The following is a 12872-nucleotide window of genomic DNA, read 5'->3' on the forward strand; positions in this document are numbered from 1 at the left end:
AAATGGGTTTGAGTTGAGACTGAGAGCGAGTGCAGACTTTTCATTTATTCCACATTTATTTAGTCATCAATTACAGTACATCATAATTACAGTACAACTGACAACAGGGATCCTGCATAAACAAGCTGTAGCTTCGTTTTTTTTGTAGGACCCTTTTACATAAGCTTGTAGGTACAAGCTGAAGCTTTTAGTTTACGTTGGTGTACGTAACGCATAAATCATCAATACGACGGTACCCTACCCCCTCCCTCCCCAACCCGTATGAAATCTAAGCCAATATATAGCTGATCCGTTGCCTGTCATTTGTCAAATTACTTGCGCCGTGTACTACGTTCGTCTCCTTGCGTTGTGATTTAGTGGGTAGGTACTTAAGCTATAGCTTTGTTCCATACCAGTGAGGAACCAATCCCAGGTAAAGCCTGGTTCCCACTATGACGCAACACAACGATGCAATCGAGTTTACCAATGCATGACGAGCGATGGTGCGAAATCCATTGCGTTTGATTGGTCAAAGTTAGCGGTGTTCTTAAGCTTGGTTCCCACTAGGACGCAACAAAAGGACGTATACGTAACGCGAACGACAAACGGCAGTCGACTAAATCCATCGCTTGTGATTGGTCAAATCCCTTACGTCGTTGTGTTGCGTCATACCGTTCGTTTCACTGCACATTATGTCAACAATAATAATAATGTGCGCCCGCATGTGTTTCATGTTCTGTGTCAAATGAAAGGTAATCTCTTCTTCCTCGGTCACATTTGCCTAGACAGAAGAAGAGATTACCTTCCTAAATGTACTTAACCTAACCCTCTAAATAATCTCTCTCAACTATTAAAAAAAAACACGCTATTGATAGACATCGAACCCAGGGTTGGGCCAGTGTCATAGAGTAAACCCTTTACCACTCGACCAAACATTTCGGTTGGGATAGTCACATCAATTGACTATGATGGCATGGTTGTTCTGTCTAGTGTGACCGTGTATTCAAATGAGGCAAATGTGTCCGAGGAAGAATAACAAAGCCGCCATGATCGTCGGAGATTTAATGCTTCACTAACTATTAACAATAGAAATGATGATGAACTATAGGCTACACTATATAATAGGCTTAACTTATTGAACTTCATCGATCAAGAATCAAGTTGTCATAGACAAGTTTGCAGGCTGTCAATCGGCTACTTTTGTCTGGACGGCACTGTGTGGCCTACCATTTTATTCAACTTTATCACCTCTTATAATTATATAACGTTAATACAGTTTATTTGGTTCCGTTATATACTTAGGCCTGATGCCCAAGTACTGCACTTTTTAAGGAACCAACTACCTCAGTTCAGCCAAGCTCAAACACCATGTTTAAGCTGCACCTGATATTAATCCTAGTAGGCCTATGCCTAATGGTGCTTTCGACTCGAGCTGCTTCGTCAGATGTGTGTTTACACGATGTATGCCATTTCCATTTAAATGTACGGCACCATCGTACCATGACTTACACGGGTTCAGACGGAAAATCGGTTCCTGTAACTCTTGAGGAAAACGGCGACATGAGATTGATGACAACATGGTCGTAAGTACAACTATTTTCTTTATTATAGGCCTAAGCCTGTTTTCCAGTCGATGTTGAGTTACGTAGTGTACAACGATATTGGGTAAAAGTCAACGTTGAATTTATTGAACCGAGTTCAACTTCAAAGTTACGATCGTTAAAACTGACCAATTAAAAAAAACGTACGAGCTGACAATTCTTGAAGCTTTACAGGCGACGATGATTTTCGCCTTTAATCTAAATCATCATTTAATCAAAACAACACATGTAACGTTAACGTCGATTAGAAAACAGGTTTAGATCATTGTAGAAAAGTTCAAGAATTGTCAGCGCGAACTATGATGACGTAACCATTTTGATTGGTCAGTTTTAACGTTCGTAACGTTGAAGTTGAACCACGATTGAAGATTTTAACGATTTTTAGCGTTGATTTTTACCCCCTTTTTCCTGTAAAATAGTTCATCCGGTCGATTCAACGCACTCAACGTCGACTGGAAAACGGGCTTTAAGTCGACCTTGAGTTTGTTATCTTAATCTTAAAGAGTAAAAATAAAATTTAATGGCAGGCATTCACTTTATTTTATAGATATTTTGGAAACGCTGCGAATGGATCGCTTGTAAAGCCAGATGACGTCATTACTGGCGATGGCGTTGTTCGTAGAATTATTGTTGCAAATGGAGAATTTCCAGGTCCAACATTAGAGGTTTTGGAAGGTGCTAAGGTAAGGCTAATGCCCTTTTAATAATTGTGTGTGCCCCCGCCTGCGTGAAATCAAAAGTCCAATGTTTGCAGCACTATTGCGTCGTCGGTTCCCACTTGTGATTACGCAATACAACAAACTTTGCGTCGGTACGTCGCTGCGTTGCGTTGTAGTGGGAACCACGCTTTAGGAATGAAGGAAGTTGGAATTGGTGACAATATTTCGGACACCAGCCTAATAAAGCAAGAAGCAAAGCAGAATATGTGGCACAAACAAGCGAAATCAGACATAAGTTGTAATATTCTAAATTGAGATTTTCACAAATATTGAAACTACATAATCTAAGATTTAAAATACAGAAAATGTTTACTTCCAGAGTTTTTGGTTGTTACAATTAAAATGCTTTTAAAGTTAACAGGGAACTAACAGTACAAACAAAATCAGGGCGTTTAAAGTATACGCCTTATTAAAGGGGTATTCTAATTGTTTTATTTCAATGAAACTTTGCACCTTTTTCACTAACTATTGTTTTATTATTATGCTCAATTTTTATTAAAAACAACCCATGAGAGCATAAAACAAACAATTTTTTAACCAACAGACGACACAAAATGTTAAAATTCCTGTATTTATTTGTCTAAAAATAGAAAAACACCAAGGTAATGTAATTAAATACTGTTTTAAATAATTTAATTAAATCATTTTCCGTACAAAAAAAATTGTGATTTTCAGCCTTTAGTTGTTTTTGGCTGTCTATATAAATTTACCTATCCGACTTATGTCTGATTTCGCGTGATTTTACCGCATATTTATTTATTAATATTATTTTGTATTTTAATTTTTTCAGTTAGATAGTTGTTAGTAGTATAACTGTATAGTCTTAATTCTAGTGACGCAGAGCTGAGCAAAGAAAATGCTCTTCCAAAAAGTGTTTGCGCCTGCCGTAGATCAAACCTGCCATGTTTGATGCAATACTGTTGCGTCGTCGGTTCCAACTTGTGATTACGCAATACAGCACTTTGCGTCAATATGTCATTGCGTCGCGTCGCTAGTGGGAACCACGCTTTAATATCACTTCTGGCAAATAGAGCATGCGTTCCATAGTAGGCCTATGGTAAAAAAACAATTTCCGTGATGAAACTGAAAAAACATCAGCACGGTGCGCTCTTGTATATCATCCTCTGATGATTTTTTTTCTTTCAGGTAGTGGTGAAGGTGACCAATATGATGACGTCAGAGGTCGTATCCATTCACTGGCACGGTATGCATATGACGGACAACATGTGGGCTGACGGTTCTGCGTATATTTCGCAGTGCCCTATCTTGCCCCGACAGAGTTTTACATACACGTTCATAGCAGATCCGGCTGGAACTCACTGGTATCATGGGCACGTTACAACCCAGTTGGCAGATGGGTTGTACGGTGCGTTGATTGTCCACAAGCGGCCACCAGTGACCCCGTCAAGGGTGCTCATGGTGGCTAACTGGTTCCACGAGGATTATATAACGTTTGATGTTGAAAGTCCGTACCGCCAAGGATGGAAAGGCGTGGGGGATGTTGTCGTGGATACGGCTCTGCGGGATTACGCTCATGATGGTACCGAGTTGAACGCAATGAGGTACAAATCAGCTCTTATTAACGGCAAAGGACGGTTTGAAAACAACGCACCTTGGACGACGTATACAATTCTCCAAGACGAAAAGATGAAATTCCACGTCATCAATACAGGAGGCGAATACGCATTTAGATTGTCAATCGATTGTCATCATTTGAAAGTTGTAGCGACTGATGGATTCGATATCAGACCTATAAGATTCCAGTCAATTATCGTGTTCCCCGGAGAGACGTACGATGTTGTGCCGTTACGTCAGTCTAAAGCATCGTGCCATCGACTAGCCAATAGTTGGATAAGAGCAGAAAGGCTGAAGGAACGGTCCCCAGATGATGATGACAAAACAGATGACGTAAAAGCTGTCATAAAGTTCTCAGACGGCAACTCTGATATTCCAACGTCAAAGAAAGAGAATTGCAGAACAAGGAAGCATCCATGTAAGGTGTTAAATTGCCCGTTTCGTGGTTACCCCGAACAAGAGAACATCCACTGCTTCAGTATAGCTGATTTAAAAGCAGACGTTCACGGTAACGGGTCCGATCTATTGATAACGGAACCAGATGAAGAAATCTTTTTGAACGTTGGTTTTAACGTTGGGTCATCAATCAATTGTCGAATGTTTGAAAACCCAAGAGCACCGTTCTACCCTCACGATAAACGCAATTACAATACATGTGACGAGAAAGCGTGTACTGATAACAACTACTGCTTATGTTCAAATATTATTGATCTTCCGTTAAACGCGACAATACAACTCGTTGTAACGGATTACAGTTTCAAACCATGGCCACAAACGCATCATCCGTTCCACCTGCATGGGCATTCTTTCGCGTTATTGGGGATGGGGTTTGCCTCTCTTGATAAGTCGTCTGGACGGATGTTGTCGCAAAATGAAAACGTGGAATGCCTGACCGAGGACTGCTGTCAAACACGCTGGAGCGAAGTGGCTTCGTCGGGCGTAGACCTAAATGTGACAAACCCACCCATGAAAAATACGTTAGCCATTCCGTCTGGTGGTTACGCCGTCATTCGGTTCCGTACAAATAACCCGGGTTGGTGGCTCTTCCATTGCCACCATGCGTCACATTTTATGGAAGGAATGAGTTTGCTATTCAGTGTCTCGCCAGACAGTGTGAAAGATCCTGTTGGAAAATTCAACATTTGTCCAGAATTTTGAAAAACTAACAAAAAGGCAGCGTCGAAACGTTTCAGTCTATTCTCTGTTTTGATTGGATTACATTTTCAGTGACGTAGTACTGTTTTTCGTACGCACGTAAACTGACGTAAATCAATTTAAAATAAAGGCTATAATACTGTAGTTGAATTAATTTTAATTTTATTTAACATTTACTAAGGAACTATTTGCTGTGATTTTTCGAAAGCCGCTTGTAATGGGGGTGGACTTACGTTGCTTTTTAGTGGGAACTAAGCTTGTTTTGTTTGAATTAAATTAATGTGTGCTAAAGTATTGTTATTATTTATTACAAAGTGTGCTCTTTTCGAACATTTTCGCCGGTGAAAATAAATGCGCTCGCGAACATTACCTGTACAAAATGATTACCCACGACACGCGAACCTCTAAACTGAACTAGCAGCGCGGATTAGCGTTTAGACAGCTAGCTGTTGGGTGTCTAGAAAACTCAGATCTCAGATATATCTGACTTTTCTAGATCTAGAAAACTCAGATATATCTGAGATCTGAGTTTTCTAGACACCTCTAGCTGTTACACCTCGTAGTTCACAGCACAGGAAGAAGTAGAGGTTAAGTTATCACAAATCTCTCGATTTTGTCGCCGACCAACAAAAATAAACGGCCGCGATCAGTGTTAACAAAACTTCCAAGATCAACGAACATACACGACCGCTTTTCAAACGTTTCCTCGCGATGCGTTAGTGATTTTGACGCCGACCAACAAAAATAAACGGCCGCGATCAGTGATATTCATTGTGTCTCAAGCACTTGAACTTCTAAAATGAACTTTATACGCCGCGGATTAGCGCGCATCTTGGCTTTAGACAACACATGTCTTAGGGAAGCATCATTTTATTCAATACCACTTTGATTTTGTACATTATATAATTTTTTATTTTCGAGAAACATTCCTACATTTTAAAGCAAACATGTTTAATTTCAACAACAGTAAATGAACCAATAATATATATTAACACAATATATGTTATGGTAACCCAAGAGGTCATGTGACATGTGATGACACTTGTTTGTCTGTCTGTCCATCATTTAGGTGAATTCTCATCCAATCAATTCAATTCTGAAAATTAAAAGGAAGAATTGATAAAAATTTAGTATATTCAATATTTATTTTGATTTATCAAAATTGGCAGTTACATACACAGAAGCTCTTTGAGACCTACCCGTTAAGGGAATATCCTTTTTAAGGAGACAGCCTATTAAGGGCACATCTTTATTAAGGGGACACCTCTATTAGGTGAACACTTTATCATGTAATTATCGAATGCCAATATGTTTTAACTACTGCTAACCCGTATTCAGGGGACACACTTACTAAGTGGGAGGGACACACTTACTAAGTGGGAGGGACACACTTACAAAGAGGAGGAACACACTAAGGGGGACACTTGCCTCTGGAAATGTGAAAATAATATGCCTTTTAGGATACCCCTATTCAGGGGACAACATTTTAAGGGGATAATTTCCTGTGAAACAAATGACAGGAAGTGTTTAACACTGTGTCACTATGCCCAACCCTTATTCAGGGGACATCCTTGTTCAGGTGACATCCCTATTAAGGTTAGACTTTGTTGTGTCCAGAAGGCGTATTACCTTAAAACATAAATCATTATACAACCCCAGCCTCTTTTAATTTAGCAATTAATTGATCAACGTCTTCTACTTTCTGTCCTGCTTCTCTCGTCGGTGGATCTTCCACGCTGATTGTTTCAACAGACGATGCGATGTCAACTCCTAGATCTGCCGGCGTCTTCGTAGCAATCGGTTTTTTCTTAGCTTTCTATGAAATTTATACAAAATAATATTACATTTTAAAAATAATTTATAATTAAATTAATAATTCATAAGTAAGAACGTACTACTTGTGAGCTTCTATTTTTTTATGCTGTTTTTTTTCCTGATTTCTAAACATGTTATAATTTAAATACATTCAAAATTTAAATTATCATCTCATAGCAATGCACTTTAATGGTGCAAATTGATATTTGAGATTCTTTTTGTAGAAGATGCTATTGTTAATTTTCTGGTGAATTTTTTTCTCTTTTTGTTTTCGTATATGGATGTACTGTACTAAGTACTATCTGAAATAAATGAGATGAATGAATAGCAGAAACTTTCGTTTTAAAACTGTAAAAATAATGTTAATAATATTCAATGAACGTTATTTTTGTTTGGTTTCTAGGCTAGGGAACAAGAGACTACTAGAGTCTGTGTATATACGATTCTTGGACCTACTAACCATGATATTTGGTAGAGTGGCATATCTAGGTTCATTTAATCGTAAATCTGCCGTTACTACTGCAGGTGTTTTAATGCAAATGTTTTCCAATCCACCGTCAATCTCTCTGACAATCTTTAACTTATCGTTCTCTGGAGTGAGTTCCGAAACAAATGTGCCTTGTGGCCAGTCAAGGTGGGCAGCGGTCATCTGGCCTGTCTGGTTGTAATCACCATCTATGGCCTAGAAACAAAAGTAAGTTTATTCGCAAAAGTTTGCTGGTATGAACAAGCATTAGCATATTAATATATACAGTCTAAATGTATTAACTCAAAATACATTGAGGAATACAGGCAATTTTGGCTTATGTTTCTCTACTAATGAATAATAGTTAAGGTCGTAGCCACCAGTACGGTTTGGTAATATTTCATCCTGACCACTTTGACAACCCAGTGGCTCCCACATAAGTTGTTCCTTTTCTTGCAACCACCGAACTGCTTTATTTCTCGTGGCTAAGTCACTGTAGTTATATTGGTTGCCAGGTTATTACCTGTTTTCCTAAGATTATTAAATTAATGTCTTCTTCCTTGGCTAGCTTAGCTAATATCTTTGAGATCTGAAGTGGGGTTGACGCTTCAAACTCTGCAGTGGACATGTCGACGTGTATACCGCGATCTGCACCCATTGCTAATGCTGTTCTTATTGTTTCCTGAAAAATAGAACAGTGTTAGGATTACATTTTTTTTATCAATGGATTAAATTATGATGAAAGTTAAATATATTTATTAACATGAAAGCTAATTTGTGTTGTTTTGATTGTGTTTTTATATCCTTTTATATCCTTGATATTTCAATTTATATATGAATTCTTACTAAAAATGAATAATTAATTGCAAGAACTAGTAATAATAATAAGCAAAATATGCTATATGGAATATTGCCATCATTTCATACTTGGCATTGCTTTGGGCCACAGCTAACGGCAACTATTTCTGAAGCTAGTTTCTTCTCTTTTAGTCGGACTGCTTCTTCAATTGCAATCTCATCAAATGGATTCATGCTATGCTTTACACCCTCTGTGACCACGCCCATCTTGTCTGGTTTTACCCTGATCTGTAATTTAAAAAAATGCTTATTATGCATGCTGTGCAGCTATCCTATGCCTATATGTTTTAAATTATTATTTAGTTTTAGGCCTCCTAGAAATATTTTTAAATATAACTTTTCAGTATTGATTGATCATGGATCAGGTGCCGTTTTTATGTTTGTCCTGCGTCAATATTAGGAATTACTGTCTTTTATGTCCCCTAGGCCTAGACCAGCACTAGCCTGCTGTAGCCTAGGCTAAAGTAGCACCCAAAGCAGCAACCAGCAGCCTGCGTGCAGTCATGCCCGAGTGAGTCACCGCCGCCGTCTTTCCGGGCAACCCGGCCGGGCCAATATTGCTCTCTCTGTCTGGTTGGTCGTGGGTGTACACAACAAGCACTGTACTCATTCTGTATATAAAGCACAATTCTCAAGCAACGTCACGTTTATGTATTGTTGGGTTATCTTATTATTTTCACTTACTTTTACGGCATAATCTATGACACGTTTTACACCGACCATTACACGAAACGACGCCATCTTGTAGGATGCTAGTAGTAGTAGTAAGTCGCCCCTTACAAAGTCGCCCCTTCGCAAAGTCGCCCCAAAACATAGTCGCCCGACACAGTCGCCCCATCGAAAAGTCGCCCAAGTGCGTAAAATGTCGCAATGATACACAAAATAACAAGGAACGTGTGGGCATAAAAGGGGAAGCCCCGTCCTCCCTATAGTCTCAGGAGGTCACACGATCGGCACGCTCCCATCAGAGAGGAAGCCCCCGACTAATCAATTTTTTGTTTCAAAACAAAAATTGAAAAAAGCTGTAATAATTTAATAACATGCGTTTTTTCTCGAATTCTAAAAGATTCAAAGTTGCACAGAAAAATGGATTGAACTTCTGTATACATAATTTCATGTATACTTATACGTATGTTAACTTGTATCAGTATAGCCATTATAATGTTATTTCACTCCAGTAAATCGACGGTTTTCCGACAGCATTATTATGTGCAACATGTGGTATCGATTTTTTACTTACTTACATTTATTTATTAGAATATTGTTATGTGTTATGATATGAACTTTGTTCTGAAATAAAAGTGAATTGAATTGAATTAATCACTCTCCGCAGTCGCACTAACGCGGCAGCTCACCAGAGGGAAACCCCCGTAATTACTCCGCCGTTGTCGCACTACAACGCACCATCTGAAGAAGGGGAACCCCCCACCGGAGTTGACTCTTTTACGATGATATCGGTCGCGTTCGAAATCGGTCGCGTTTAATTTTGGTCGCGATAAAATGATGTTACGATCTAGATTATTTTTACTTTGGTCGATGAATATTTATTATTATTATTATAATTATATTAATAATTGATTTTTTTTATTTTACAGATCTATGATGAGAAAGATGTGTGCCTTAAAAAATGACAATTTGTAAAAATAGTACTATTCGGAAAATGTAATTTAACAGTACATAATTATTTCAATGTGACATATTTTATAGGGAACGTAGGCTACGTCTGTGTCTTTTATTTTATATGGAGGTATATTCAGAGCGTCATTCTGACGATGGAGCATTCTCTACTTCTATACGGAGCGCCATTTATACCTTTATTTACTTCAGAAATAGAAATAACACTACGGTAACTGGTCCACCAGTGGATCAAATGTGGCACCGGTGGAGCACAGTGATATAGAATAGAAATAAGTCACTAATTTAAATATATTTTCGTATGTTAATACACTGAGCTCAATGGACCCATTGAAATTTTGATGTTGTTAATCTTTACATTAGAAGATTGTTCAAATCATGTAAATAAAACATTTTTTCGGGCGGAAACCTAGCAGCTCCCCTCTTTTAGTTTACATAAGAAATCTCGAAAAGAACTCCATGTGGAAAAAGAAGCCCACCCAAGAGTACTAGAAAATGAAGGAGCACAATAATATGGGCTTCTTTTCGCGGTTTTATGGCAGTCTAATGAAAAAATGAGTGCCATACAACTTTATTTCTGATTTAAAAAAGGTCCACTCTTATTGCCTAGGCCTGATATTTTTAACACTATAAATATCGCTCTTTCAAAATAAAAGAAAAAAAAATCATTATAAAAAAAAAAAAATTTGTATCCGTAGAGGTTCGAACCCACCCAATCTAGAGATGAGAGAACTCAAACTTGAGCATCAACCGTTACGCCACGACGTACATGACTTAACAGCTGATAATAGTCTATTTATACGTGTATTACGCAATTCATCATTACGTCATAAATATCTTATTAACCTTGCTAAATCCAAAATGACCGGTAGCTCAGTCGCCTGAGCGTCGTGTTAACACACGTATGTCGTGGGTTCGATTCCCACGCTGGTCGGTGGAATAGAGTTAAAGGTATGCGACCACTGTGTTTGGGGTTCACAGATTATACGTCCCCCTTTCCACCACACATCATGAGGCGACAACATCAATGCATCTGGTGATGTGCTGGAAACGACCCCAAAAGGCTGTGGCAGGGCCTTAGTGCTGAGGCAGGGAGAGCACATTTAACATCTTTTTTTTTTATTTAATTTTTTTTCAACCTAAATTCGATCTCGTAAATTTTATGTTTGGCGCCCTCAATTTAAAGAAATTAATAATTATCTTCGTTACGTATTTAAAGTGGAATTTATATTCATCGCAGGAGTACGAAGCGGTTTGGTATGCCCTGCGTTGTTATGCAAATGAGTTTATACAGGTGTAGCGGGAAAGATGGTATTGTTAGTCATTCGCGATCAACACGACACCCTGTTGAATTTTGATTTTATTAATCAATGTTACGACATTGCTAGCGAGTATCCGATTCATGATATTGTATTTTCCTAATATGTTATGAATAATCGATTATGGTAGTTGGTGTGCATGGCCACACCGTCCCAGAATAAACATATTTTAAACAGATAGTTTTCCGATGGTTTTTGTATGTGGTTAATTGGGAGTGAAGATCAAATATAGAACATTTGCAAAGATGCCGATGTCTAGGCCTAGACCAACTTCGAAACTTAGACTAATTCCGCCGCCGGGCTATATACGAAGTCGAGTTTTTAAGTAGAAAACCCCACCTACAATTTTGAAGTCGCATCTGGATATAGTTGAAATTTTAACATTATCATAATTATCATAGGTGATGATGTATAGTAATAAGTATAAGTGCAATTCTGGGATCTATTTTCATTATTAGCTCTTCCTCAACGGTGGGCTAGTACTGGATACTTCATATTTAATTTCATATTTCAATGAATAGGTGCACTTTCCGGGGACAAACTCTATTGTCCTGGTGAGTCTTAGTTCGTTTCATATAATTTCAAATCATGTCACGTTTTTTCGGCCGGGAACCTAGCAGCTTTATTTTTCAAAATTGTCTTTGCTCATCCCCAACCATTGTGGGGTACTGAAAGACTCTAATACATTTTGTTTCAATAGATGTCATTTACGGGGACCTAATTGCAGCTCTATTTTAAACAGCTTGGTATGCCGTGCGTTGTCATGCAAATGAGTTTGTGCATTTGTAATGGGGAAGATGGTACATTCAGTCATTCGCGGTCAACACGCCACGCACTGTTAAATTTATTAGAATATTGTTTAAATCATGTAAATAAAACATTTTTTCGGGCGGAAACCTAGCAGCTCCCCTCTTTTAGTTTACATAAGTAATCTCAAAAAGAACTCCATGTGGAAAAAGAAGCCCACCTAAGAGTACTAGAAAATGAAGGAGCACAATAATATGGACTTCTTTTCGCGGTTTTATGGCAGTCTAATGAAAAAATGAATGCCATACAACTTTATTTCTGATTTAAAAAAGGTCCACTCTTATTGCCTAGGCCTGATATTTTTAACCCTATAAATATCGCTCTTTCAGAATAAAAGAAAAAAAAAATCATTATAAAAAAAAAAAAAATTGTATCCGTAGAGGTTCGAACCCACCCAATCTAGAGATGAGAGAACTCAAACCTGAGCATCAACCGTTACGCCACGACGTACACGACTTAACAGCTGATAATAGTCTATTTATACGTGTATTACGCAATTCATCATTACGTCATAAATATCTTATTAACCTTTCTAAATCCAAAATGACCGGTAGCTCAGTCGCCTGAGCGTCGTGTTAACACACGTATGTCGTGGGTTCGATTCCCACGCTGGTCGGTGGAATAGAGTTAAAGGTATGCGACCACTGTGTTTGGGGTTCACAGATTATACGTCCCCCTTTCCACCACACATCATGAGGCGACAACATCAATGCATCTGGTGATGTGCTGGAAACGACCCCAAAAGGCTGTGGCAGGGCCTTAGTGCTGAGGCAGGGAGAGCACATTTAACATCTTTTTTTTTTATTTAATTTTTTTTCAACCTAAATTCGATCTCGTAAATTTTATGTTTGGCGCCCTCAATTTAAAGAAATTAATAATTATCTTCGTTACGTATTTAAAGTGGAATTTATATTCATCGCAGGAGTACGAAGCGGTTTGGTAT

General features: G+C 38.3%; 2 protein-coding genes across 2 annotated transcripts; one reads left to right on the top strand and one right to left on the bottom strand.

Moving 5' to 3' along the window:
- The first annotated feature begins 1075 nt into the window (after positions 1 to 1075).
- On the top strand, positions 1076 to 5314 carry LOC144850207 (uncharacterized). Its single transcript, XM_078707440.1, has 3 exons — positions 1076 to 1562; positions 2128 to 2263; positions 3446 to 5314. The coding sequence occupies exons 1-3, from the start codon at positions 1348 to 1350 to the stop codon at positions 5030 to 5032; spliced, it is 1938 nt and encodes a 645-aa protein (XP_078563566.1). The 5' UTR covers positions 1076 to 1347; the 3' UTR covers positions 5033 to 5314.
- A 569-nt stretch (positions 5315 to 5883) lies between these two features.
- LOC144849576 (electron transfer flavoprotein subunit beta-like) lies at positions 5884 to 8975 on the bottom strand. The gene is made up of 6 exons (XM_078706529.1): positions 8853 to 8975; positions 8238 to 8396; positions 7834 to 7992; positions 7305 to 7526; positions 6659 to 6845; positions 5884 to 6125 (listed from the first exon to the last, which is right to left on the bottom strand). The coding sequence occupies exons 1-5, from the start codon at positions 8907 to 8909 to the stop codon at positions 6675 to 6677; spliced, it is 768 nt and encodes a 255-aa protein (XP_078562655.1). The 5' UTR covers positions 8910 to 8975; the 3' UTR covers positions 5884 to 6125; positions 6659 to 6674.
- Between the last annotated feature and the right edge of the window lie 3897 nt (positions 8976 to 12872).

The sequence above is a fragment of the Antedon bifida genome, chromosome 8 (genome assembly GCF_963402885.1).
Source record: "Antedon bifida chromosome 8, ecAntBifi1.1, whole genome shotgun sequence".
In the NCBI taxonomy this organism is placed as follows: Eukaryota; Metazoa; Echinodermata; class Crinoidea; order Comatulida; family Antedonidae; genus Antedon; species Antedon bifida.

Coding starts and splice junctions, on each gene's coding strand:
- LOC144850207 (XM_078707440.1), top strand. CDS start 1,348: ATGTTTAAGCTGCACCTGATATTAATCCTAGTAGGCCTATGCCTAATG. Junction 1,563..2,127: donor AGATTGATGACAACATGGTC/GTAAGTACAACT, acceptor TTTATTTTATAG/ATATTTTGGAAACGCTGCGA. Junction 2,264..3,445: donor AGGTTTTGGAAGGTGCTAAG/GTAAGGCTAATG, acceptor TTTTTCTTTCAG/GTAGTGGTGAAGGTGACCAA.
- LOC144849576 (XM_078706529.1), bottom strand. CDS start 8,909: ATGGCGTCGTTTCGTGTAATGGTCGGTGTAAAACGTGTCATAGATTAT. Junction 8,397..8,852: donor TCATAGATTATGCCGTAAAA/GTAAGTGAAAAT, acceptor TTTAAATTACAG/ATCAGGGTAAAACCAGACAA. Junction 6,846..7,304: donor CCACTCTACCAAATATCATG/GTTAGTAGGTCC, acceptor TAAATTTCATAG/AAAGCTAAGAAAAAACCGAT.